The sequence below is a fragment of the Eubalaena glacialis genome, chromosome 13 (genome assembly GCF_028564815.1).
Source record: "Eubalaena glacialis isolate mEubGla1 chromosome 13, mEubGla1.1.hap2.+ XY, whole genome shotgun sequence".
In the NCBI taxonomy this organism is placed as follows: Eukaryota; Metazoa; Chordata; class Mammalia; order Artiodactyla; family Balaenidae; genus Eubalaena; species Eubalaena glacialis.
In genome coordinates, this window is record NC_083728.1 from 11,880,033 (window position 1) to 11,907,542 (window position 27,510).

General features: G+C 53.6%; 1 protein-coding gene across 1 annotated transcript; it reads left to right on the forward strand.

The window, feature by feature from the left end:
* The first annotated feature begins 3,208 nt into the window (after positions 1-3,208).
* On the forward strand, positions 3,209-27,510 carry PEDS1 (plasmanylethanolamine desaturase 1). The gene is made up of 6 exons (XM_061207805.1): positions 3,209-3,392; positions 11,260-11,379; positions 20,372-20,463; positions 21,669-21,813; positions 23,366-23,578; positions 26,039-27,510. The coding sequence occupies exons 1-6, from the start codon at positions 3,269-3,271 to the stop codon at positions 26,158-26,160; spliced, it is 816 nt and encodes a 271-aa protein (XP_061063788.1). The 5' UTR covers positions 3,209-3,268; the 3' UTR covers positions 26,161-27,510.

Sequence of the window (27,510 nt, forward strand, 5' to 3'; positions counted from 1 at the left end):
AAAATAAATTAGACCATCAAAAGTAAAAACATTTTTGTGCATCAAAGGACACTATCAAGAAAGTGAAGGCAACCAACAGAATGAGAGAAAATATTTGCAAACTATGTCTCTGATAAGGGTCTAGTGTCCAGAATATATCAAGAACTTTTACAATTCAACAATAAAAAGACAACCCAATTGTTAAATGGGCAAAGGATTTGAATAAATTTGGATTTATTTCTCCAAAGATATATACAAATGGCCAATAAGCACATGAAAAGATGCTCAACATCACTAGTCATTAGGGAAATGTAAATCAAAACCACAGTGAGATACCAGTTCACATCCATTAGGATGGTTACAACCAAAAACAGAAAATACCAAATGTTGGCGAGGAGGTAGAACAACTGGACCGCTCACACATTGCTGGTGGGGATGTAAACTAGTACACTTGCCATGGAGAACAGTTTGGCATTCCTCAAAAAGTTAAAGTTACCATTTGACCCAGCAATTCCACTTCTAGGTATATACCCAAGAGAAATAAAAACATATGTCCACACAAAAATCTGTACATGAATGTTCATGGCAGCACTATTTATAACAGCCAAAGGTGGAAACAACCCAAATGTTCATCAACTGAATGTGTAAACAAAATGAAGACTATTCATCCAATGGAATGTTGATGGCCATAAAAAGGAATGAAGTCCTACAAAATGAATGAACCTTGAAAAAATTATGCAGAGTGAAAGAAGTAAGACCAAAAAAGGCCACATATTGTATGATTCCATTATATTATATGAATATATATATTTTTTTACTTTCAAAGCATGTGAATGTCCTACATGTTAAAAATAAAATTATTTTTTTAAATATAAATCAGGTCATGTAATTCCTCTATTCAAAACCTTAGAATTCCCCGGCAGTCGAGTGGTTAGGACTCCACGCTTTCACTACTGAGGGCGCGGGTTTGATCCTTGGTCGGGGAACTAGGATCCTGCAAGCTGCTCAGTGCGGCCAAAAAAAAAAAAAAATTAAAAGGGAATTCCCTGGCAGTCCAGTGGTTAGGGCTCTGCACTTCCACTGCAAAGGGCACAGGTTTGATCCCTGGTCGGGGAACCAAGATCCCGCATGCTGTGCAGCATGGCCGAAAAAAAATACAAACAAACCTTAGAGAGAAGAGATTTCTCAGTTCATTTTAAGTAAAAACCAAAACCCTCTAAACCCTTTCAAGACCCTACCCTATCTGCTCCTCTCCCTTCCTCTCTGACCTCACCTCCTCCTCTCTCACCTACTTCGTGTCTCACTGGCCAACTTGCTGTTCCTGGACATGGCAAGCATGTTCCTGCCTCAGGACCTTTGCACTTGCTGTTCCCGTGGCTTGGAACAATTTGCCCCCAGATATTTGCATAGTTGGCTCCATCTCCTTTAGGTCTTGGCTCAAATGTCACTTTCTTGAACAGGCCTCCCCTGACTCACACCCCCACCTCCCAGGAGACTCTTGTCATGTTCCCTGCTGTTTCCCTAGAACAACCTGGGCCAGATTGGTGCTTAATAAATGTGTTCAATGAGTGAATGAATGAATGACCTGTTTGTCCATCACCCATCTTGTGCTGGCCACTAGGGGATCTCCAGACACCAGCAGTAACCAGCCCATCTCAGCCTGCTTGGAGGTCTGGGACACATGCAGAGAGCTTAGAAAGGTGTTTCCCTGAAATCTGAAATCTAGCCCTCACCCAGGCAAGCCACCTTAATCTCCAGGATTGAAAAATTGAACTAAGCTAAAAATAAGGCAAGGCCAGCCAGTTTTGCCAGAATTCACCAGGATTTGGGCTGCAACCTGTCCCTACCATGGAAGCACACTTTTCTTTCCTGAAGGTATAGAAGGAAACAGGGAAGGAGCATGGACCTGGCTGGGGATGGTGGCCTCCCAGGGCGTGAACACCCAGGAAACACACCTGGGATGACCGGCTTTTCCTAGCAGCATTAGAATCCAGGGCTTAAACCCTCAGAAAACCAGAACAAGGGTGGAGCCTCCAAAAGACATTCTGGAAGGGTTCTCACCTCCCCACCCTGCTCCCCCTGGGCACCTCTTGGGTCCTTCCACGGCCTCTAGAATAGCTCCCATTTGGTGACACCAGACGGAGTTTATGTGAGCAATTACTGTGTAATTTGTAGTCAGCTTGACCGGTCATTTACCTGCTGAGGAAGTAAAGTCATTTGGCTGAGACTTAATTCATTCACCAAGCATTTACTGAGCCCTACGCTGATCCAGACATGGAGGTTCAGCTGTGAACCAAGCAAGTCCCAGCCCTCAGGAGCTTGTTTTCTGGTGGCGGAGGCACGAACTGTAAGTTCACTGCCTACGACAAGCACTGAGAAGTCGGGGTGATGTCACAGTGACTGGAGGAGTGGGCACCTCTCAGCGGCGTGGTGAGGGGGGACCTCTGAGGAGGCAACACCACTCGTTATCATGAGTAAAAATATGCTGCGGTCTAGCTTGGCCCGGCGCCTAACAGATATTAAGCGCTCACCAAATCTTACAGTGACTCTCATCAGTCTACTGTCCTCTCCCTCAAGAGAACAGGCGCTCCCGGACACACAGCACGAGCTGTCACAAAGCAGGGGTACGCTCAGTCCTCGTAACCTCTGCACGCGGTAGGGCTCAGAAGTCGGTCCAGTGTGAATCGGCCCCAGCCAGGGACACTGTTCAAAGTGCCCATCAAGCCCTGGCTCCCCCGCCCCGCCCAGGCGCCCTCCACTCGAGTTCCTTGCACACAATAGGCGCTTGGCTGTGCGTGCTGAGGAGACGCCCGCTTCTGGGTCCGCCGGCGCAAGACCTCGGCCCTTTGCACCGGTGGGTAAACCGAGCCCGAGGTGGGCGACGACGCTGCCCGAGTTTCCGTGCGGCTGGCGACCAGGCCGGAGGCGGAGCGGGACTGGCAGGGAGGCGCCGCCACCCCACAACTTCCGCACCCAGCTGCGCCAGCTGCGGACCTGACCCCCGTGCGCCACGGTTGGTTGAGGCTCGGCGGTCGCTGATTGGCTGACGTGTCCCCGGCGCGGGCTCCGATTGGCTGTGACGCGCGGCCGGGCGAGGCCCCCGCCGCCGCCGCAGCCTCGCCTGGGCTGGACGGTCATTGGGCGGCGTGATCTCGCCGCGGTTCCGCCGCCGCCGCCGCCGCCGCCGCCGCCGCCGCCGCCGCCGCCGCCGCCGCCGCCGCCGCCGCCGCCGCCGCCGCCGCCGCCGCCGCCGCCAGCAGAGCGCACCGGGCTGGCCGGGCGAGTGGCTATGGCGGGCGCCGAAGACGGGCCGGGCCAGCAGCCGGAGGTCGACGAGGACGAGGCGGCGTATTGCCGGCGCTGGGGCGCGCAACATGCCGGGGCCCGCGAGCTGGCCGCGCTCTACTCACCAGGTAGGACCTCCAGGCCCCGCTCCGGGCCTGCAGTCATCAGCCTGGGCTGCGGAGAGCGACCCCGGGTCCCCTGTATCGGAACCCCAGCCTCCGGCCCCGATGCAGAACTCCATCCGCGGCTTCTAACTTGCAAATAGCTCCCCTAAGTCTGGGAACCCCACCCCAGCGCCCCTTCCAAGCCCAAGGCAGAATCCCAGCCCCGGAGCTTTCTGGACAGCTCACATCACACAGCTAGGTCCGGATCCTAGCTCGGGGTACCTGCGGCTGCAAAGAGCGCCCCTAGTCTTAGGGACCCCCCACCCCAGGACCCTGTCCAAGCCGAAGGCAGCCCCTCAGCCACATGCACTACCCCCTAAAAGTCACATCCTATCCCAGGTTCTCCAGATCCAAAATTCACACTCTAGGGCCCCATCTGCACCCCAGCCAGGACCCTGGGCGCCCCAGCCAGGACCCTGAGGTAGTGACCTCAAATCTGGGCATGTCAGGCCCCCTGCTCTGGGAACCCCAACTCAGGGGCTCCCAGCTAGAGTGCCCCAGAGGCACTTACTCCAAAGCCCCATCTTAGATTTATAGTTTCAGTCTACAGACCACCATTCCCCCACTGCATTAACTCTCATCCTATATTTTGGAATCCCCGGTGGTGAGGGCACTGCAAATCTTCCAGTTTAAGCTCCTCTCATGTACAAGCCCCAATTCCAGCCGTTTCCTTCCCCCATGTAGATATATTAGCCCCCTCCATTGGGACTTGGGGGTCCCCAGACCGGACCACAACTCAGAGACCCTTGCTCTGGTTCTGCGCCAGGACAAGGTCTCTGGTTTCTTCCTACTGGGCCTACCATTTCTGCTCCAGCAAGCACCAGCCTCCACCCCCTTCTCTGACTTCCACTTGAGCCTCAAGAATCTCATTGCCAGGCCCCAGCAGGGCGAAGTGTCCCCAGGGGTTAAGGGAAGTGCCTTTGAGAACTCCAGAGTCAAGTGACTGGGAGGCCCCTCTGCCTGGGTGTTGCCATCACATCAAGCTTTGTTTGTCAAACATTCTGACATCTTTCCTTTTGCTAGGGAGCAACCACCATGCACAGCCCTTGCCTTGGTGGGCATGGGTCCACTACCGCCTTTGGCTTTTTTCCCTAACTGGCCTGGGTTTGCATACCATCTCTGCCATAACTATCTGTGTGACCTTGGGCCATTTGCTTTCTTGTTGAGTCCTAGATCACCAGAGGCCTTTCTGGACTTGAAATTCCATGTTCTGGGTGTGACTTTTTTCATACCTGACTTGGGCACCTGGCCCAGGATACCATGGTTTCTTCAGCCTGTTCCCCCAACACCCAGCTTGTGGACTTAAAACCTCCTGTGCTCCCTGGGGCAGGCTGGACTTGGCATCCTGACTCTTCTTCTTAGCTGTGTAACCTGGGCCAAGGCACTTTCCCTTTCTGAGCCTCAGTTTCCTCACCTGTAAAATGGATACAAGATAGTTTATCAGTTCCTTAGTGTCGCTGGGAGGAGGAAATGAGATCGTCTACCTTGGTGCAGTGCCTGTCTTACAGTAGGCAATCCCTATTATTAATCCAATAGTCTGACCCTCCCTGTGAGTCTTGGGGTAAGCTGCCTCACCCCTCTGCTTCTCAGACTCACCTGGGAATCAAGGGTAAGGATTCAAAGCCTGCCTCCTTTGGTGTCCAGCTGTGCCCACTCAAGTAAACCCTACCCACCTTCAACCAAATCATACCTGGGCATTCTGAGCCTCCTCAATGGACTGCCATCTTCTCATTCCACCATGATTGCATCTTTGCCCAATTCTGGTATCCCCAAGTGCCCCTCACTCTCTGAAGAGCAGCCACTGCAGGGATTTAAGGCTGCAGACAGTCTCCTGGTGCCCCAAGCCTGCAATCAGAGGCCTTATCTCCTCTTACCCTAGAGTTGGGGCAGGGCAGGGGGAGTGCCTGGAGAGGGGGAGTGAAGGAGGAAGAGACTAGTTTCTCCAAATTCCATAGACCTCCCTCTGCCTGCCTGTGTCCCTTGGCCTTGAGGAAGAACCTCAGTCTCTGGGCCTGACCTATAAAATAAGGGGCCAGGCTGAATACATATTGAGCACCCTCGTCCCAGGCCCTGTTCTAGGCTTTGGGGGCAAAGCGGTGAACAAAACAGGAAAAATGGAGCTGGCCTTTAGTAAACCCAGTAAATAAGGGAAATATCTTACTTGCCCAGTGGTGGCAAGTGCTGTGGAACAAACATATAGCAGAAAAGAGAGAAGTGAAATATTGGGGACAGTGACATTTTAGAGAGGGGGCATTTAAGGCCTCACTGAGCAGGTGACGTTTGAACAGAGACCAGAAGGGAGGGACTCCTGAAGATATTTGAGGAAGGATTGGTCCAGACCAGGGACACAGCAAGTGCAAAGGCCCTAAGGTGGGAGCAAGCCTGAAGTACTTGCAGGATACCAAAGAGGCCTGTGGGCTGGAACAGAGTGAGCCGGGGGAGAGTAGGGTAAGTTTCTGGGTTCCAGGACTGAATTCTTGAGATTCCTGGGGCCAGTGATGGGTTGGCACCATGACAACTGGCAGCAATAATAAAGCAGTTAACAGAGTTGACATTTATTGAGCACTGACTATGTGCTGGGCACTTCCCTTATGTGCTCTCATTTCATCCTCACTACAGTTGTCTCAGGGGCATCCTGGTATTAACTCCATTTTACAGGGGAGGAAACCGAGACCCCCATAGCCTCCTCGTAGCCCACCCCCGACATGTGTTCTTCCTAACGCTTGTCGAGCCTGGGATTAGGCTTGCGTCTGCCCCCACCAGAGGGGAAGGTCAGCAAGGCCAGGGGCGGCATCTGTTTGGCTTGCCTGAAGTGCCTGCACCCTGTCCATCTTTAAGACTTTCCCTGGGGCTTAGCAAAGAGTGGTGACCTGCCCACGGTCACACAGACAGTTAGCAGGGCCAGAATGAGAACACTGGTCGGGGCGTTCTAGGTTCCGTGTTCCAAATCTTTGCTGTGGAAGTGAGCCAGCCCAAGTGGGTGTGCGGGAGGGGCACCAGTGTTCCAGGTCAGCAGAGCAGCATGCGTGCAGGGCTGGCGGCAGAGACAGTGGGCCTAGTGTCGGCCGAGAGCTGTGAGTCGTCTGATCAGGGCAGCCTCAGCCTGATCCCGTGGACCCTGAGTGTCTGGCCAAGGAGTGTCTGACCCAAGCACTCCCCTGAGTTCCAGGAGCCACAGAGGGTCCAGGTTTGGGGTTTGCAGCACCACCCCACCCTCTGCCAGGTGCCAGCGCTTGTGAAGGGCGGGTGGGCTTGGCAGGTCTACCCCAGTCTCACGGGCAAGCCTGGAGGCGAGGCAGGTGTCCAGCTTCCCGGCAGGTGCCAACTGACCTCTGACTGTGTGGGTCCCACTTCTCAGATACCTAGGCTCCAGGGGTGGATCTTGGGGGGTCACCAGAGCCCCTGTTCACCCACCCTGGCTAACTACGGATGCCCCTGCCCTGTGGGACACAGGGACTCTTAGCGTGGGTTGGGGGAAGGTGGAGGGTGTCAGGAGCGCTGGGTGGGGGTCCTGGCCTGTAGTCCCAGAGCTGAGCCTGGATTCTGTCCACTAAGACAGGCCTCCCTGAGGCCCCTTCCCTGGCCGGGCCTGGTCCATGGCATGCTCCTGGCCCAGCTTTCCCTCTGTCTCCCTCAATCAGTCTTGTTCTTTTTCCATTTCTTTGTGTCTCCTTCTCTCTGGCCATACTCATGTTCTCTTTGTCTCCTTATAATCACTCCCTGTCTCTGTCTCCCTCTTCTCTCTGTTTCTCATCGTGGTTTTTTTTTTTTTTAATTTTTGAATTTTATTTTATTTATTTATTTTTTATACAGCAGGTTCTTTTTAGTGATCTATTTTATACATATTAGTGTATATATGTCAATCCCAATCTCCCAATTCATCCCACCACCACCACCCCGCTGTTTCTCATCTTTCTGTGTCTCTGATTCCTGTTCTCTCCCACCTCTCTCTGTCTCTCTTCCTCTGTGTCTCTCTGATCTCTCTACCTCCTGTCCCCCCACCTCCCTGAGGCCGAGGGTCTCCTAGTGGCCAAGGACCATCAGAAGTGCAGGTTCCAGGGCTTGTCTGACTGAAACCAGAAGAGTCGGACCTGATACCAAGCCTTTGGCTGTGGCCTGTCCCCAGGCAAGCAGAGATGGCCTCCCCTGCACCTCCCAGCCCTCCACACACAAGCCCGGCCCCCTCCCCAGGCCAACAGGCAGTCACTGCTGTCACTCAGCCCAGATCGTGGACCCTGGCCAGGCCGGGGGCTGGCTCAGGGAAACAAGGCTCAGCACTCTGCCAGAGGTGGCCTGAGCCCTTCTGTCCTGAGGAAAGTCCTTCCCCTCCCTGGGCCTCAGTCTGCGCATCTGTGAAGCGACACCGTTTAGACCACCTGACCGCGCAGTCCCTGCCAAGCTGACTGTGCTTGCTGTGACTTCGGTGATTCTCGAGGGACTTTGGACAGCACACTTCATCTCTCCAGTCCTAGTTTCTCCTTCTGAAGGAGGGGGCAAATAGCCCCCAGCCCATGGCGTACGGCAGGCAAGGGCTTGTTGGGATCGTCCCTGACACTGTCCCTGGCATGTAATAGGTGCTCCGTGAAGGCCGCTTATTATAATAGATGTATTTTTTATGGGTCATAGTTGAGGCACTTGTTCTGCAGAAGGATCCAGAGGCCAGAGAGAGAGTTTAGATGGGAAAATATTCAGATTTTGGGACATTCTTCGTGGCCAGGGGAGAGAGCTGGGCTATCTTTGGAATCAGGACAGCCCCGAACATCCAGGCTAACGAGCTCAGGATCCAAACCCAGTTTTCATTTTTACCCACTGAGCCTCAGTTTCCTCATCTAGGAAATTGGGATCACACAGTAACTCCCTGGAGGGACTGAGACTTGAATGAGAGACTGAGAGACTATGCCTTGGGCTTGAAACCTCAGATGACTGCAGGGGCCTGGCCAGGACCGCCACCAAGGGAAGCCACCCAGTATGAGGCCGCTGGGAGGGGAGAGGACTGGGGTCAACCAGGAGCTCTTGCCCCATCTGATGGAGGCAGGCTTGGGCTGGCCAGAGCCCTGTGTTCTCAAAGGAAGTGGGAGAATAGGAATTTCGTGTGATTTTTTTTTTTTTTTTTAAGTGTAGCTGATTTTTTCAAAACTAAGAGCAAAATATGACAGAGGGAGTGGGTCTGCAGCATCTCTGATGTGGGCTGCACCCTGTACCCCAGCCCATAATAGGCCTCAGTGGGTGTTAGCCATTGTTGTTGTTACTGTTACTTGATCACATTGCTGTCCCTACAGGCTGGGCGGCAGCAGATCGGTACTGAGGAATCACCTGTCCCTTACCACCACCCCTCCCAGCTTCCTGCTTCTGAGCCCCAGGTCCTGGCCACAAACAGGAGCCACAAAAGGGAAGGCCCTTCTGGGCCTGGTCATGGTGACCCCAGGTGGGGGCCCCTGGGGTGGCAGGGCCCCGTGGCCCAAGGGAAACAGCCCCTGACTGCAAAGTAGGCAGCAAGGGCCTTCTGCATCTGCTGCTGTGCGACGCTGTTGGGATCCTAGCCCTTTCTGGGCCTCGGGGTCCTCATCTGTGTGTGAGAGGGGCAGAGGGATGTGACCCTGGGCATGTCCTTTCCCACTCTGAGCCTTGGTCTTTTCACAGCTGTTCAGATTCTGGCTCAGGGCGCAGTCTGCTGCTGTACAGCCCGGACAAGGCCCTTTCTCTCTCTGAGCCTGTTTCCCTGTCAGGAACAGTGGGACGCTTCATACTTCTTCCCACAGTGCTTCAGTGAGGGGTGCCCAGAGACAAAGCCTGGCAGTCTTTCTCTAGGATCGTGGTTGGGAATTTGTTCATTCCACAAGCGTTTATTAAGCAACAACTGTGTGCCAGGGCCCTGGTGAGCAAGCCAGGCATGGTCCTAGGCCTCCTGAGTTCACATTTAGGGAGGGGAAGATGGACGTTAGACAGGCAGTGACAGTCCCTCATGATATGGGTCCCATGTTGGGGGAGCCTGGGGGTTAAAGGAGGCATCATGGATGGCTTCCTGGAGGTGGAGGTTCCAGGTAGAGATATGTAAGAGCAGATTTGTCCTTGGGACCAGCTGCCTGAGAAAACAGTATTCCCAGGGGCCCTGTCACACGTTGTATCACCCACAGGGTCTTTTTATTTCCTTTTGCTTTACTAGTCTTTTTTTTTTTTTTTTTTTTAATTTATTTATTTATTTTTGGCTGTGTTGAGTCTTCGTTGCTGCACGCGGGCTTTCTCTAGTTGCGGCGAGCGGGGGCTACTCTTCGTTGCGGTCCGCGGGCTACTCATTGCTGTGGCTTCTCTCTTTTTTCTTTATAAATGTATTTGTTTCATTTATTTATTTTTGGCTGCATTGGGTTTTCATTGCTGCACACGGGCTTTCTCTAGTTGCGGCGAGCGAGGGCTACTCTTCATTGCGGTGCATGGGCTTCTCATTGTGGTGGATTCTCTTGCAGAGCACGGGCTCTAGGCACACAGGCTTCAGTAGTTGTGGCACACGGGCTCAGTAGTTGTGGCTCGCGGGCTCTACAGCGCAGGCTCAGTAGTTGTGACACACGGGCTTAGTTGCTCCGCGGCATGTGGGATCTTCCTGGACCAGGGATCGAACCTGTGTCCCCTGCATTGGCAGGCGGATTCTTAACCACTGCACCACCAGGGAAGTCCTACATTCACAAATTTTAAATTCAAAAGGGAGTACATGAAAAAGTCTCAACCGTATAGATTTTTTTCCCTTTTTTCACATAAATGGCTGTTTAGCACTTTGCTGTTTGCACTTACCAGTTTGTCCTGGATGTCCCTCCATAGCCACATATTAACAGTTGCCCAGGCTTTTTTCCTAGCTACAGAGATGCCATAAACCAAATTAATTTGTCTGAGTCCCCCGGCAATGGACACAAAGGTTATTTTCAAAGTTTCTATACCTTCAACAAAGCTGCAGTGAGTGAATCAGCTTGTCTGAGCTCATGTGCTATTAAAACAGGTGCCAAGATTTAAAGAGACGATTTCACACCCACATCCTGATTGCTGGCTTCTCTTGAGAATTAGGTCTGGCCTCCCTGGGCCCACACTCCCCCTTGGCAGTAGTCAGCCAGTTAGTGGCTACTGCTTTAGAAAGGGCACATGTGCTGTGGTGTCCCACTGTCCCCACCCAGCCCACCTCACTCCTTCAAATCACCTGCCTGGCCCCTGGAGTTTGAGACCCCTCATCGGCACTGCCTCTTCTCCCTGTGGCTGGAGCCCTAGAGGGGATAACCAAGGCCTTATTTCTCCTGAATTCCTGACTCATTGCCTGGAGCCCTGCTTGATGGAGGTTGGGCAGGTCTGAACCTCCATGATTAAAAGCTGTTTGTAGCCTCTGCCTCCAAATAATTACCTACAAAAGGGGACAGGTGATGGGATGATGACAGTTAAAAAAAGAAGCTCATTAAAATTCCTTCACATGTCTCCAGAGAGAGCCCAAAGGGGCCCAGGAGACCAGTATTCTGGTCCTGTCTGCCAAAGAATCGGCATGTGCAAGGCCAGCTTCATGGGCATCAGACCTGTGCACAGGGACCTGCGCTCAGAAGGGCCCCACCAGAAGGGCTTGGTTTAACACAGCCGGCCCTGAGTGTCTAACCTTCGGCAGGCCCTTCCCCTTCTCCAGGCCTCGGTGACATCATCTGTGAAATGGGCAGGCAATCCCTGCGTTCAGCCTGTAGTCAGCACTGCAGACTCTCAGAACACAGTCGAAGAGCCCCCATGGGCCCGGCTCTTCCTGGCTTTGATCCTTGATCCCTCGGCCTTTGCCGCCCGCCCTGCACTCACCTCTCGCCTCCTCTCCCTGCAGGCAAGCGCTTCCAGGAGTGGTGCTGTGTGGTGCTGTGCTTCAGCCTCATCGCCCACAACACGGTCCACCTCCTGCTGCTGGCTCACTGGGAGCACACACCTCTCGTAATGCTGGGAGTCGGTGAGTGCCCGCAGCCCTGCTGCCTGCCTCGGTTTCCCCAGGGGCCAGGGACCTACCTAGTGTCTGCGCCACTCTGATGGTGACTTACACACGTACGTGTGTGTGTGTGTGTGTTTGTGTGTGCTTGCGTGCACACGAATGGGGTACAGGCTGTGGGAACCCTGGCTCCCATCTCAGTCAGTGGCACCTGTGTCCTTCCTGTCACTTGGGCCAAAAACCTGGGTGTCATCCTCAGTTCCTTTCTCTCACATTCCACTCCAGAGCATCAGCAAATGCTCTTGGCTGTCCTTTCGTGATGCATCCAGCATCCATTACTGTCCACCTCTACCATCACCTCCCTGGACTATGGCGAAGCCTCCTCCCTGGTCTCCCCGCCTCCACCTCTGCCCCCCACTGTCCATTCTCCACAGGCAGCTGGGAGGATCCCGTTGGATCCTCCGTGAGGTCACGCCACTGGCCTGTTGTCCCCTGTATGCTTAGAATAAAGCACCAACTCCTCAGCACAGTCTGGCCCCAGCCCCGCCTCACATCATTTCCTTCCTCTCCTCTGGCTCACCCTGCTGCCGCCACACTGGCCTCTCGCTGTGCCTCCACCAGGTGCTGTCAGGCACACCCCTAGCTCAGGGCCTTTGCACATGCTGTTCCTGTGCCTGGAACTCTCTTCCAGCAGGTACCTGCGTGGTTCCCTGCCTCGTCTATGTCACCTCCTCGGGGAGGCTCTCCCTCAACAGTAGCAGCCCTGCCATACACCACCCCTCACCCCACTCTGTTATACAGTCTGTTTCTTTGTTTATTACCTATCTCCCCTACTCAAATATCAGCTCCCTGAGAGTAGGGATTTTTGTCTGTTTGCTGCTGTGTCCCCAGCCCCGAGCACAAAGCCTCACACAGTAGGTGCTCGGTAAATATTTATTGAATCAGTGAGTGAATGAATGAATGAATGAGCTGCAGTGTATTAGTACCTGTTGAGTGTTTTCCATCGGTCAGTCCTCACCCATCCACAGCCTGGGGGGGTGGAGGCTGCAGTTGTCATCATTTTCCAGACGAGGAGACCGAGCCTCAGAGAAGGGACCGGCCAGAGTCACCTCAAAATGGAGAGCACGACATAGTTCTTAATTCACTGTCTCCACTCCCAGGTCCTGGTGTGACTCAGTTCCTTCCTCTCCGCACACCGCCCCTCCCCTCTTCCCTCTAATTCAGGTGCTCATCCCCTCCCCCACCCTGGGCTCCCAGGCTGACGGGGCAGCGGCTGTGCCCTTGATCCGCCTAGCCAGCCGCAAGTGTTCAGCTTCCACAGTCTCATTAAAAGCATTCTGGTCGCCTAAGCCAGTAGCGCTCAGGCCAGCTAATTGAGCCATCTGGGTCTGGGGTGGGGATAGGCATGTGCTGGGGGCGGACCAGCTGAAGGGAAAGGAGGTTAACCCATCTAGTGCCAGGGAGCCTGGGCCCCGCCCACAGGAGCCAGACATGTCCCCTCTGCCCAGGGGTGAGGAGGACCTGCACCTCCAGCCTCTCTGCCTTGGAGCAGCACGTTCAAGGGCAGGGATGTAGACTGTGTGAGCCCCGACGCCCCATCTGGGGGTGGTCACGAGCAGGCCCCTACGGTCCTGGGTTCAAGTCCCAGCTCTGCCACTTCCTGGCTGTGTGGCCTTGGGCAAGTGTCAGTGCGCCTCTGAGCCTTGCCTTCCACGTCTGGAAAGCGAGACTGCTCACGGCCCCTGCCTCCTGGGGCCACTGTGAGGGCAAAATGCAGGTGTGCGTAACTGCTGAGAGGGCAGCAGCTGAGTAGAGGTGGGGAGGGGACACCGCCCGACATTCACTCCCCAGGGCTCAGACCTTCTGCCTCCACGGTCAGTTTAACAGTGGATATTTCCCAAGCCTACCGTGTGCAAGCCCCATGCTGGGCTCTTTTAACTCTTGGTGGCAACTGAGTGAGGAGGGTCTGATGACCATGCTCTGAGAGGCCAGGTGACTTGCCCGTCGACCCTAACCCGGGCAGCAGCAGAGTCTGGGATTTCATATCCAGACCTGGCCGGGGACTGTGCAGCCTCCAGTTGGCACTAGGAGGAGAGGGTGTTCTAGGCAGTGGGCCCAGTCTGGGCAGAGGATCAGTAGCACCAGAGCCCCAGGTGTATGTTGTGTGAACCGGGAGGGTGGGCATCCCAGGCAGGTCGCTGCCTCCCTGGTCGGTTGGGACCAGACCCAGGAGACTTCGCAGCACCTGCCTGTGACAGCAGCTCTTCCACCCCGCACCTTTGCCTCTGGGCTGATAAGGGCAGACAATCCCCTGATAGTGGTGTTTGCACAGTTCCTAATGGATTTAAGTAGCCGCCCTGATTTGTGTGTTGACATGCCGGAAGTAAGGGCACCGTGCCAGCCTACACAGCCCACCTGCTGCTGTCTCCCAAGAAGTTCTGGTGCCCCTGGCAGGCCTCAGAAACCAAGGGAGCCAGAAGCCCTGAAAAGGTGCCCAGTTAATAAATACAGACAGATGACGCAATCCTGGGTAGCAAAGTCAAGATAGGGGAACTGGCAGGGAAGAGGAGAGGTAAGAGGTCAGGGAAGGCTCTCTGGAAAAGTGACATTTGCAGAGAGACCTGAAGGAGATGAGGGAGGGGAGGCAAACAGTTGTCCCTGGGGTGTTCCAGGCAGAGGGAACAGCAAGTGCTGCAAAGGCCTTGAGGCTGGGGTGAGCGCTGAGCATTTGGAGGACAGAGAGGAGGCCCGTGTGGCCTGAGAAAACTGACCGAAGGAAAAGTAGTTGATGGCAGCTGAGAGACAGCTGGGGGCAGTGGGGGCAGGTCGTGTAGGGCCTTGAAGGCCATGGTCTGGACTTGGGGTTTTATTCTACAGGCCGTGAGAAGCCACTGGCGATTTTCCCACAGGGAGCTGACATCATCTGATGCTGCAGGGAGGATGGATGGGGGCAGGGAGGGCCAGAGAGGAGGTGAAGGCGGTGGCCCAGAACCCTGTAGGGCAGTGGAGGTGGTGAAAAGTCGTCAGATTCTGGGTGAGCTGTGAAAGGTGAGCGCCAGAATGTGCTGTCAGGTTGGCTGTGGAGGTGAGGGGGGAGGGGTCAGTGGCCTGAACTATGGAAGGGACCGTTAACAGCCGGGAAGAGGTTAGAGGACCCCCGTGAGGGGAGATGCTTGGGATGCCTGCCTGAGGGCCAAGGGAAGGTGTTGGGCAGGAAATTGGAAATCCGGAAATCTGGGTGTCCTGGGAGTAGAGATGGTGTTTGAAGCCCAGATGCTGGCAGAGGGCCCCCGGGGTGGGGCGGAGGGACTGTGTGCAAGCAGAGAAGAGGCCCAAGGCCTCCAGTGCTTGGGATGGGGGAGAGGAGGAAGAGCCAGCCAAGGGGGAGGAAGGGGAACTGGGCAGGCTTGCACAGGCCGAGAGGAGAATGTGTTTCCAGAAGACTCGGGGGTCAACTAGGAGCAGCCAGCCGAGCAGAGCAGCAAGATGGGGCAGCGAGGGGACCACCGGATTTGGCCACGTGGAGGTCATTAGTGACCTTGACGAGGACAGGGTGAATGAGTAGTAAATGAGTGGCCCCGGGAGCCCCGAGCTATTTGCTGCACTTGGGGAAACTGGAGGGAAAGTGTGAGGGCTCGTGAGCTGGTGCCTGAAGGAGTGAGTAGGAGTTTCTGGCAGACAAATGGATGAGGGGAGCAGGGGGTTCCAGGTGGGGGGCACAGTGAATGCAAAGGTCAGCAGTCGCAGGGCCCCAGGTCATGGCCAGCCTCATAGGTCAGGTGCGAAGTCTCCACGGGATTTGAGCTGAAAGGTGGTAAAGACAGGCTTTGGCCCCAGGACTGTAGGGACCAGCCTTCAGCAGTGTCTGCTTCTGTCTCAGCCCCTCTGTCTCCACACCAGGCCTTGAGGTGGGCAGAGCGCGAAGAAGTCCCAGCCGGGTGACCTGTGGGGAAATGGAGGCCCCAAGGGGCCCAGGGACTGTCTCAAGGTCACCTGGTGAGTCAGGGTAGCCTGGAGTGAATCATCATCTCCTATGCTGTCCCAGCGTCCTGCAGGCAGGGTGGTAACTAGGCCCAAGCTGCCCCCAGAGTGAGCCAGCCACCAGGCGCTGACACCAGCATTGGGACAAAGAAGCTTCTGTGTGCCCGCCTCCGCCACCCCTACCCCCATAAAGAGGACTTGGGCAGCAGGCCTGAAGGCCTGGAGTTGCTGCTCTAGAAACAGCCACCGCCCGTAGATCACAGAGCCATTTCCTCCCTTAGGCCAGGGGAGGGCCCTGTCTCTCCAAAAATAATTCCTGACGTCTGCCTAAAGCCCACATCCATCCCTGCTCAGCAGCCTGACAAGGCCAGGGGCTTGAGGCTCAGAGAGAGGAGTAATATTTAGCTACTAACTGTAGCTACATTTGGGGAGCACTTACTATGTCCCAAGGACCTGCATTAGCCCACTGTTATTAACTGACTGTAGTTAAGTGAAGTAAGTACCATTAATATCCCCATTTCCCAGACGTGCACGTGAAGGCTCAGCATTGTCGTGAATGGCCCTCGCCTTGGTCTCTGGCCACTCGCCAGCAGCCCTGACCGCCTCAGGGCAGCCCTCACCCTTCAGGTCTCCTTTCCTCCTCTGGCACGTGGGATGTGGTGGGGCCTATCACAATGGACGTGCCGTGAGATAATACACGTTTTTTTAAATGGACTTTATTTTTTAGGACAGCTTTAGATTTACAGAAGATGAGCAGATAGTACAGCGAGTTCCCATATACGCCCTGCCCCCAATTTCCCTTATTATTAACATCTTATATTAGTATCATACGTTTGTTACAATTAATACACCAATGTGGATACATTATTATGAATTAAAGTCCATAGTTTATTCAGATGTCCTTAGTTTTTAGCTAATGTCCTTTTTCTGTTCCAGGATCCCATGCAGGATTCCACATCACATTTAGTTGTCACGTCCCTTGAGGCTCCTTAGCTGTGACAGTTTCTCAGGTTTTCCCTGTTTTCAGTGATCTGAACAGTTTGGAGGAGTGCTCGTATTTTGTAGGATGCCCATCTGCTGGAATTTGTCTGGAGTTTTTCTTAGTGGGTTATGTGTCTTGGGGAGGAAGCGCTCAGAGGTCAAGTGCCATTTTCATCACATCTAGCAAGGGTATGTACTATCAGCATGACTTATCACCATGATGTTGACCTTGACCACCTGGCCCAAGTGGTATTTGTCAGGTTTCTCCGCTGTAAAGTTACTCTCTTCCCGCCCCCCCCACCTTCTGTACTGTATGCCCCTTGGAGAGAAGTCACTGTGTACAGCCCATATTTAATCTGTGGGGAGTTAAGCACCCCAATGTTAACCGTGATCACAAAACGTTGTTTTTCTAATATTGTTTTTATTATCACTGTTATCATCTGTAAGGATTAAATGCTTAGGACGATTAAGGAGATAAGATATATAACCAGCTTAGGACTGGCCTTGGTACAGTTTAGGGATTAAGAGAGATAAAACGTTTAAGGTTCTGGCACAGAGCCTGGTAACTATAAGTGCTCAATAAATGTCAAGTAAAAATAAATAAGTAAATAAATGGATGGATGGATAGATAGATAGATAGATAGCTGACGTCTTTACCCTAAGAAGATGAGGGCATATATCTTCACACAGGCTTGTGAATGCATGTTCACAGGAGCCTGAGTCATACCAGCCCCAACCTGGGAACAACCTAGTTGTCCAACAGCAAAACGGATAAATGTACTGTGGTACATCCAGATGGTGAAATACTACTCAGCAATAAAAAGGATGAACTCCTGATACACACAACCACATGGATGACTCTAGAAGCATTATGCTAGTGAAGGAAGCTAGACCCAAAAAAGCACATACCATAAGAATCAATTTGTATAAAGTTCTAGAATTGGCCAAACCAAAGTATAATTATGGGAAGCAGATCAGTGGTTGCATGGAACAGGGGTGGGGAGGCAGTAGGGGGACTGCTGGGGGGCTGCGTTCTCCTGAAGGCAGCATTTAGGGGCAGGATTAGTCCAAGCTGTTGGGACAGGGGCTCAAGAGGCACCTCAGCTGACCCTTCGCTGTGCAAGTGAAGATGCTGAGGCCCAGAGGGGGCAAAGGGCTTGCCCAGGGTCACACAGCAATATGGTAGCAAGAGATGAGGCCCCCGACCCTTGATCTAGCTCCCCCTTAGCTCTTGGCCACAGTGCCTCTAGTCCCTCCTGGTAGACGCAAGGCAGTGTGTACACAGCATCCTGTGTAGTTTGCAGTAGGAGCTCTGTTAATGCCCCTGGACCTACTGAGGTACAGTTTAAGGGCATGAAAGCTTGCTGGTTTTGGAGGCTGGTAGACTCACCTCTTCCCATCCCATGGCTGCCACTTCCAAGCCATGGGACCAGGGGTGATGCTTCAACCTCCCTGAGCCCCTTTCCTCATCAGAGAAGTGGGGAAAATAAATGAGGCTGTCACCTCAGATGGTGACAAGTGCTGTGAAAGAAGTAAAGCAGGGAGATGTGACCAAGAACACCTGCCTGGGAGGAGGGCTTCGCCAGGGGGTTGGTGATGTTTGCTCTGAGCTAGAAGGCTGAAGAGGAGCCAGCCACTCGGGGATCTTCAGGGAGAGGGTGGGGTGCCAGGTAGAGGAACAGCAAGTGCAAACGCCTGAGGCTTCCCCAGATTCCCCAACCTCTTCCCCAGCCCAGGTCCACCCTCCCAGCATTGTCGCTAAGGAGCATGACTCCCCAGCCCTGGGCGGGGCCTTGTGTGCACTGGCCTTCGAGCCCTGCCAAGCCCTCCCCTCTCCCCAGCCCAGCCACCCATGCGGTGTCACCCCCTTCCCCGCCCTGTCCTTTGGCTTCTGCATGCCAGGAGGTGCTGTATGGCTCCACCTGGCGGCCCACTTGTCACCAGGAACTTGCAATGTATGCAGCTGTATCTCCCCTGCCCCCCGCCATCCCTCCCATGTTTGGCATATGTGGGGTGGGTGCTCCAGGGCCTCTGGAAAGCCTTCATTCACAGCCACCCCTAACTCGGGCCCAGGCACCAGAGCTGCACGTCCACGGTGACCCACACACTCACTCTTGCTCCCTTGCTCATGAGTCCTGCTCTCCAGGGAGGCATCTAGGGGATTTTCTCAGCCTTCACAGTGCCTCAGGGCCCTGGTCCCCTGTCCCCAGGGGGCTATGGGACCTAGCAGAACTCGAATAACCTTTAAATGGCCCAGCTGGCCCTTGGACAACCAGTTCACACCGAGAAACTGAGTCTGGGAGGGGAGGAGGGGTTGCCTAAAGTCACGTGACCCAGTGGGCCGCATTTACCAGCACTTAAAACTGCATTTGTTTTGTGTATTTGTTTACAGCTTCCTCCCCCCCCCCCCCATATCTCTGTCCCAACAACGTGAGCTCAATGTCTGATGCACCTCTGGCTCTAGAGCTTGGCACACAGTAGGTCCTCACAGAATGTCGCTTGATAGACTAAATGACTGAATAACAACAGTAATAATATGTACTGAGGGCTCACTATGTGCCCCACACTGTACTTAATGCTTTACATTGATTCATTCAACGAATGTTTACTGAAGCATATTATGTGCGAGGAATTGGAATGTAGCCATAAACGCAAGACTAAAATCCCTGACTTTGTGGAGCTGATATTCTTGTAGGGGAGACAGTAAACAAACAGAAATGAAGTCCAAGGTGATAGGTGCTCGGAAAAGAAGATGGGTGCTAGGAAATGCTGGAAGATGGGAATGGTTACAATTTTAGATCAGGTGTCCCCAGAGGACCTTTGAGGCAAAGATCTGAAGGAAGTGAGGGAGTGAGCTGTGTTACCTCTTGGGAAAAAATGTTCCAGCAGAGTGAAGAGCAAATGCAGAGACCCAGACGCATGTAGGGGGGTGTAAGGGAAGGGGAATATGCCAGTAGGGCTGAGACACAGAGGGAGGGGAGCGTGATGGGGGTGGCACTGGTGTGTTACCTTGGGCAGCTTGCTGGCCACTCCACCTCGGTTTCCGCATGTGGACAGTGTCGTGGTGCATCCTGCTGTGTTATATTTGGACCCCAAGGCAGGTTAAGAGCCCAGCTCTGCCACTTGCCATCTATGCGACCTCAGTCTAGTTATTTCTGTTCTCCAAGCCTCAGTTTCCGCCTCTATAAAGTAAGAATAAAAATGGTACCAACTTCTAACAGATTGTGAGAATTCGTTAAGATCAAGCATGTAAAGCACTTGTGTCTGGCACTGAGAAAGTGCTCGATAAATGGTAGCTGCTGTGGTTTTTTTAATCATCATTCGCATCCATCTAGAGGAAACTGGGGCACAGAGAGGTTGAGTAACATGCCCAGTGTCACACAGCTAGTGAGTAACAGCTGGAATGTGAGTCCAGATATAACAGCACTTAACCTCTGTATTATACTGAACTCTCAAGTGAGCGAATGGTTTGGGGGTCTCTGAGGGGACTCCACTCCAGTTCTGAACAAATTCAGAACGAAGACAAGGAAAAGGCTGCTGGAGGCCAAATTATCACACTTACTGTTGATAAAAGTTAGGTTGCGGGGAATGTGGCTTCCATCTGGACCTAAGGTACTTCCTGACACCAAACCCCAGAAGGACATTTTCATCTGGTTACCAGCAGCACTGGGGCAGAGTGGGCTTCCCTGCATGGGGCGTTTGGGGGTCAGAGAGAAAGGGACAGTTGGCTTCTAATAGGGAAAGGTTGGGCTGATCTGAGCATGCCCGGTTTACTCTCTCCAGACTCACCGAGCAAATGAGGCCCCACATCTCCCTGGGGAAGAGCAAGTAAAGGGACAGACTGAGGCCAGGAATGTTATTCCTGAGACTCCATTCACAGGGAGCAAAGTGTCCCGAGTAGAGAAGGGACACCTTCTGCCCCAACAAATGAGTGAATGAGCGAGCAAGCAAGCAGGCGAGTGACTTCCTGATTTGGGGTGGGGAGTGGGCAGGGATACCCCTCTTGTCCACCGCCCCCCACCCCCACCCCGGCTCATGCTCCTCTTGTCCACAGTTGCAGGGGCTCTCATTGCTGACTTCTTGTCTGGCCTGGTGCACTGGGGAGCCGACACCTGGGGCTCCGTGGAGCTGCCCATCGTGGGGAAGGTGCGTATGTTGACCCAGCCCCGAAGCCCAGCCCATCTCCTCCAGGAGGAGGTCGGGCTGTCTGACCTTGGGTGAGTCCCCTTCCCTCTCTGAGCCTGTTTCCCTATCTGAAAGATGGGAACTGTGGTTCCAGCCTGACCCCCACGCCCCTCCTCCAAGACTAGAACAAGAATCCCCTGGGATTTTCTGGAAGCATCAGGGGTGGGACAGAGAGCTTTGATACATGGCCACCTCACCGGAACCCCTTGAATTTGGGGACCACGCCACATCTTATTCTCCTTTGCCTGCCCTGCTACACCTCACTGTTTTCATTGAACTTTATCTTGAGTCAGTCAGACTTTTTTGATTGTGGTAGAAAATCTGGTACAAACTTAACCAAAGAAAGGTACTGATTCGTGTAATGAAAATTTTAGGAGTAGAGCCAAATTAGGGCATGGCTGGGTCCAGTGGGACGGACAGACCATATTCTTTGGACTCAGTCCCTCTCTATGTCTGTCTCTGCTGGCTCCACTCTCATGTAGGCTTTCCCCTGTAAGGTGGCCAGGATGGCTCACAGCTGCCTAGACTTCCATCCTCCCAGCTCAGTGCCCCCAGTAGAAGAACTCCCCTTTCCCATAGTTTCGGCCAGAGTCCCATGGCTCATTCCCATTGGCCCAGCTTGGATCACACACCCATCCTTCATCCAGTCACGGTGGCCAGAGGGATGGGGTGCTCTGATTGGCCAGGCCAGGGTCCCGTGCTCACTCTTAACTAGGGGGCGGTGGAGTCAGCCCATTGGAACAGCTGGTACTAAAAGAAGAAGGGGAGGCTGTTAGCAGAAGGAGGGGCCTGGACGTTGGAAAGAAAGAAAGGATCCTGCCTGTCACTGGGAGGGGCCTCCTCCATTGTCTTAGGGTAGGAAAGGAGGGTGGAGATTGTCTCCAAACCCCCCCAGAGCCCAGGTCAGGAGACTGAGGCCCACAGCGGGGCAGTACCAGCCCAAGGTCCCCACCAGGTCATTTCGACCCATCTTGCGCTAAAGCTGTTAGACCCAGACCCTGAAGGCTGGGTGGGATCTGTAGCAGTGGCGTGGTGGGACAGCATCTCAAAGGCAAGGAGGTGAGCCCTCGCGGAGTGTGTGCAGGAGGTCGGGGAGAGTGGCTGACCACCATAGGCTGACTGGTCAGATGGATCCCCTCTCCCGCCCCCCTACCGTACCCACCCAGGCTTTCATCCGGCCATTCCGGGAGCATCACATCGACCCGACAGCCATTACGCGGCACGACTTCATCGAGACCAACGGGGACAACTGCCTGGTGACGCTGCTACCGCTGTTAAACATGGCCTACAAGTTCCGCACCCAGAGCCCAGGTAAGAGTGCCCCCTGGTGGGCCTTCAGGGAGCCATCGGGGCCAGGCACACACGCACCCCTCCCATGAGCCTCCTGTAGCTTGTGTGTGTGTTTGGCCCCTCACAGTGTTAGAAAAATTTTTAGTTAGTTTCCCTCATGTAAAATTGGGATATTTGACATAAAGATCTGTGTTTCCAGCTTCTCTTGAACAATCCGATCTGGCCACCCTGGGTCTTTGTTCCCACTTGGCTGTACTGGGCCGGAGCTGAGCTGCAGGGGCCCCTCCCTTAGACAGAGATGCACGCTCTCCACTTTGCCACAGTCCCCACTACTCCCTGCTGTCCAATGCCTGGCCTGCCTTGCTCATTTGAATTACCTCCCTGGCCCTGAGGGCTTCTGGTTTTGCTGCCTGGGCTTAGTGGAAAGAGTATATGTAGCCTGCCAACCCAGTCCTGAGTTCAGACCTCTGCCCTGCCTATCTGGGGGAGGAAACTTGTGCCAAAGCAAGTCACTTCACCTCTCTGAACCTCAGCAACCTCGTCTGTCAGGTGGGGAATGAGTCCTTCCCCTGTGCCAGATCCTGTTCTAACAGTTTGACACGGTGCTGATCTTTAGAGCAGCCCCGCTGCGGGGAGATGTGATGAATGTCTGTGGTGTTGGAGGTGCTGCCCCCCCCACCTCCTCTTCCCCAGTTGGGGCACCCGTCCCCCAGCTGCTGTGAGCATCCAGCTGCCCCTTCTGAGAACTGCCAGGGCAGGTCCCGCCTCTTCCCTTGGTATAAGCCTGAAGCCAGTGACAAAAAAAAAAAGCCTGCAAAAGCCAGCCCCCTGGCCTCTGAGCGGGACCAACTCTATGGAGTCATTAACATTTCACACCCCCCCCCACCCTACCCCACCAGGATCAGGCTGAGACAAGACTCCCCCCACCCCATCTTTGCTTAACTCTTCCCCTGCCCTGTCCTGCTTTCCTCACTCCCTCAGATGTTTTTCCAGAAGAGAGGATTTCCCGCCCCACCCCCACCCCCTCCAGTCAGATAACTCATGTGCACATGAATCCTTGTCTCAGGCTCTGCTTCTAGGGAATCTGGACAAAGACTCATTTCATTGTTGAGGAGCTTGAGACTCAAAGAGGTAGAGTCGTTGACCCAAGTTCATACAGTTAAGAAATGTCAGAGCAGGGGGGAATTCCCTGGTGGTCCAGGGGTTAGGACTCCGCGCTCTCACTGCTGAGGGCCCAGGTTCAATCCCTGGTCGGGGAACTAAGATCCCACAAGCCGCGCGGCGTGGCCGAAAAAGAAAAAGAAATGTCAGAGTAGGGATCTGCACCCAGCTCTGCCTCATTCCAGAGCCTACATTCTTAACTATTACCTATGCTTATTCCATTCTGCCCACTGAGCAGAAGGGGAGACTGAGGTCCAGAGGGGAGTCTGAGCTTGCCCGAGTCCAGTTGGGAGGTTGGAAAGAGGCCTGGGTGCTATCCTGGGAAGGGAGCTGGGCCAGGCTGGCAGTGGGCCCCCACCCTGTGGACAGCTGTATGGGGCCTATGGTCACCCCCCCTCTACCCACGCTGCAGAAGTCCTGGAGCAGCTGTACCCCTGGGAATGCTTCGTCTTCTGCCTGATCATCTTCGGTACCTTCACCAACCAGATCCACAAGTGGTCACACACGTACTTTGGGCTGCCGCGCTGGGTCGTCCTCCTGCAGGACTGGCATGTCATCCTGCCTCGTAAACACCATCGCATCCACCACGTCTCACCCCACGAGACCTACTTCTGCATCACCACAGGTGCGGCTATAGGGTAGCATGGAATGGGCTGCCCCCACTCTGACTGCAGCTCCACCCTTAGGATCAAGGGGCACAGGTCACAGTGGGAGGTGGTGCAGTCCTGCAGGAACATTCTCTCAGAACACACATTTCTTGAGCATCTACTACATGCCAGGCACTCTTCTAGGTGCCAAGGACACAGCAGTAAACAAGACAGACACACACACACACATACCCCCTTCATGGAGTTGTGATTCCAACCACCCATCCATCCAGCAGATATTTATTGAGCACCTGCTATGTGCCATATAGCACTGAACAAAACAGGCAAAAATCCCTCCCTTTATAGCATTCACATTCTAAGAGGGGACATTCCAGGCACTAAATAACAAGTACTATATCTGATTGTCCTAACTGCTATGGAGGAAAATAATGCAGAGGGTAGGAGAGGGAAATGGGGAGCTTCACCCTTTAAATAGGGTGATCAGGGAAGGCCTCACTGAGAAGGTGACATTTGAACTGAGGGAGAGAGTCATGGAGATCTGGAGGAAGAGCTCTCCAGGCAGCAGGAGCAGTAGGTGAAGGGCCTTGAGGCAGGAACCACATGCCTGGTTTGTTTGAGGAGCAGCAAGGAGGCTAGTGTGGCTGCAGTGAGAGGCGTGAGGGGTAGAAGGGTCGGAGAGATGGCAGAGTCCAGGTGTGAGAAATGCTGTGAGGGCAAACAAAGGATGAAGGGCAGAGAGTCAAGGGGGAAGGGGGCGTAGCTGTTTATTAAGGAGATCGGAAATCTGGAAAAAGTGGGGGGGGTTCCCTGCAGATAAATAGGGACAGATCAGTCCAGGCAGAGGGAACAGCAAGTACACAAAGGCCCTGCGGCAGGAACAGGTGACCCAGGAGTAGTAAGGAGGCCCACATGCTGTTGGTAGTTAATGGGCCAGTGCCAAAGACGTGAGATGAGGTGAGGCGACCAGGTTTTCCAGGGCCAGCTGGGTATCTTTTTAAGGTTAAGTATACCACATGTGCTGTTAAGTCAGACCAACTTGGGTTCAGCCTTCAGCTCCTCCATATGTGACTTACGGAGGCTCACAAGCCTCCCTGGTTATCGTTTTTCTCATTCACAAGATGGGGCTACAGCCACCTCCTTCACATACCACCTCCCAGGGCTGGGGTGTGAGTGGTAAGGTGGCAGATGCAAAGTGCTTGGCACATAGTAGGTACTCAGTAAGCTACAGCTACTGGTTTGGGGGCAGGGGTTGGGGTGTTTGGTTTGGTTTGGGCGAGGTTGTTTTGTTTTTGTTTCTTGGGGGTTTTTGCCTTTCTGGAAGCAGAACTGAGAGCCACAAAAAAACATTTTTTGTACACCCTAAAGTCATGCTTTCTAGGCGCAGTTGGAGGGGTTAGAATTTAGGCTGTTGTGGAGATCATTTAACTGCTCAACCAGAACTGGTATCAATCTTGGCTTGGCCATATACTAATTGGCAAACTCCCCTCCAAGGCTCAGTCTTTTTTTTCTTTTTTTAATCAATTAATTAATTAATTAATTTTATTTTTGGCCGCGTTGGGTCTTCGTTGCTTCGTGTGGGCTTTCTCTAGTTGCGGGCAAGCGGGGTTTACTCTTCGTTGTGGTGCGCAGGCTTCTCTTGTTGCGGAGCACGGGCTGTAGGTGCGCGGGCTTCAGTAGTTGTGGCTCGTGGGCTCTAGAGCACAGGCTCAGTAGTTGTGGCGCACAGGCTTAGTTGCTCCACGGCATGTTCATCTTCCCAGACCAGGGCTCGAACCTGTGTCCCCTGCATTGGCAGGCGGATTCCTAACCACTGCGCCACCAGGGAAGTCCCCAAGACTCAGTCTTCTCATGTGGAAAATGGGACTAATAATAGTATCTACTTCAAGGTTCAGGTGGTAGACTGTAATACGGATTAAATAAGATTATGAGCACTGTTCACTGAGCACCTACCATATGCCAGGCATCATCCTAGGCAGTGGGATCAACAGTGAAACAACATGGGGTTCTACTGTTCGGAGCTGACATTCTAGTTGGGAGCTGGGGATAAAAACCAACACAAAACAGGGAGGTGACGAATTAATGAGAATGGTTACAGGTTATCATAAAAGCTGTAAAGAAATAAGAAAGGGTGACGTGACAGGCCTGGAGCACTGCTAAGTGGTAGTCAGGGAAGGCTTTCTGGAAGAGGTAGCATTAGAGCCAAATGATAAGAAACACTGCCTCCATGCCTGGCATATAGTAAGCACTCAATAAGAAGGTGAATGAGGGGATGAAGGCATGTCTGAGCAGCCCCTAAACCCATTGGTGGGAAGCCCTTGTCCCAAGATTCCTTGGTCAGTCCTTGTCCCCTGCCCCCTGCAGACTTACTCTCAGTTCCTCCCCTGCCCAAGGCAGGGCCAGCTCTCTCTCTGCGTCCCCTCACTGCTGCTCTCCCATTCAACCCCTCCGCACACCCCCCTGCCCTGTTTCCACTGCAGGCTGGCTCAACTACCCTCTCGAGAAGATGGGCTTCTGGAGACGCCTAGAGGACATTATCCAGGGCCTGACAGGCGAGAAGCCTCGGGCAGACGACATGAAATGGGCACAGAAGATCAAATAACTCCTCCAGGCCACCACCTCGTTGCCAACCTTACCCAGCTCCCCCAAACCGAAGCCATCTGCCAAATTCCAGCCTCCTTGCGCTGGCCCCTCCAGGTGGAGAGGACACCTCCTGGGCTGGGCCCAGGCACCCCCAGCCCACCCCTTGTGACACAGAATACTTGAGCCACTGATTTTTTTCATTTCCTTTCCTTGACCCCTCCCCAGCCACCTGAGCTGCTCTGTCTGCCAAACCTGACTCTGCAAAAAAAAAAAAAAAAAAAGCGCCCCGCCCTGCCAGCCATTCCTTGGGTTGAGGAGAAGTTCACCAACTCCCCACACTCCCACCACCCCTTGCCCCACTGGGCAGCCCTTCAGCGTGGCTGGTATCGGGGCACTGAGTCGTCTTATCTGTTCCTCTTTGCCCTCAGTGGTCTAGGAGCCCCCAGGCACACCTAACTGTCCCTGGAGCATTACCCTGCCATGGACCTGCAGACTGACCCCCAAGGCCTGGGTGGATAGACAGCCCCAGTCACCACCTTCAGCCTAGCTTGTCCACCCAAGGATGGCAAAGTGCAGCAAGGGTCTGGGGGCAGCTGGCCAGACGAGGCTGGAATTTACTGATCAAGTCTGGACCCCCCTTCTTCCCCACCCCTCCCCCATCTGCCCATGTGATTCCAGCCAGAGCTGATGTTTCTGATCGGAGGATGTCTTCGAAGGGCACAGCCCCTGCAAAGGGTCTTGGTCATTTGGAAGGGGACACAGTGTCCCCTCTGGCCGGGGGTATGTCAGAGAAGGGAGAGTGGGGTTTTTTAGTTTCGGTTATTTTTTTTTTAACGGTGCTTGCTTGTTTAATGTAAATAATAGAAAGCCTTAATATCTTTTCTGTAACACGGAGTAATATTTTAATGTCATGTTTTGGATGTATATAATATATTTATAACAAAGCAGCAAGAGTCTACTTAACCTCGGCTGCCTCGTGTTTCCTGGTTGGCTGGGGGAAGGGAAGTAAGGAGCCTGGAGGGTGAGGCGCCACCCCTACCCTATTCCCAGCTTCCCTCGCAACGCTGGGCTAAGGATGAGGGCTTTGTCATCTAAGACAGTGAATCAATGTTGACATCTGCTCCAAACACTTTTGGAAGGGACCCGTGATTTGGTGAGGAATGGTCTTCATGCAGGAAATCATGGTGATAAGTAACAAAGGCTGATCCCTATTGGTGAATTCCTTTGGCAAATGTTTATTGGCACCTAATGTGTGCCAGGCTCTGGCCTGGATACCGGGGCATGGAAGTGAACAAACAAACATGGACCTACCCTGATGGAGCTGACCTCCTGGGGAGAGAGACAATAAACTTAAATAAATGCACATGGA

Excerpts from the sequence above, each read along its gene's own strand:
- PEDS1 (XM_061207805.1), top strand. The coding sequence starts at position 3,269 with ATGGCGGGCGCCGAAGACGGGCCGGGCCAGCAGCCGGAGGTCGACGAG. Across the intron at positions 20,464-21,668 it reads AGCTGCCCATCGTGGGGAAG|GCTTTCATCCGGCCATTCCG; the intron begins GTGCGTATGTTG and ends GTACCCACCCAG. Across the intron at positions 21,814-23,365 it reads GTTCCGCACCCAGAGCCCAG|AAGTCCTGGAGCAGCTGTAC; the intron begins GTAAGAGTGCCC and ends CCCACGCTGCAG.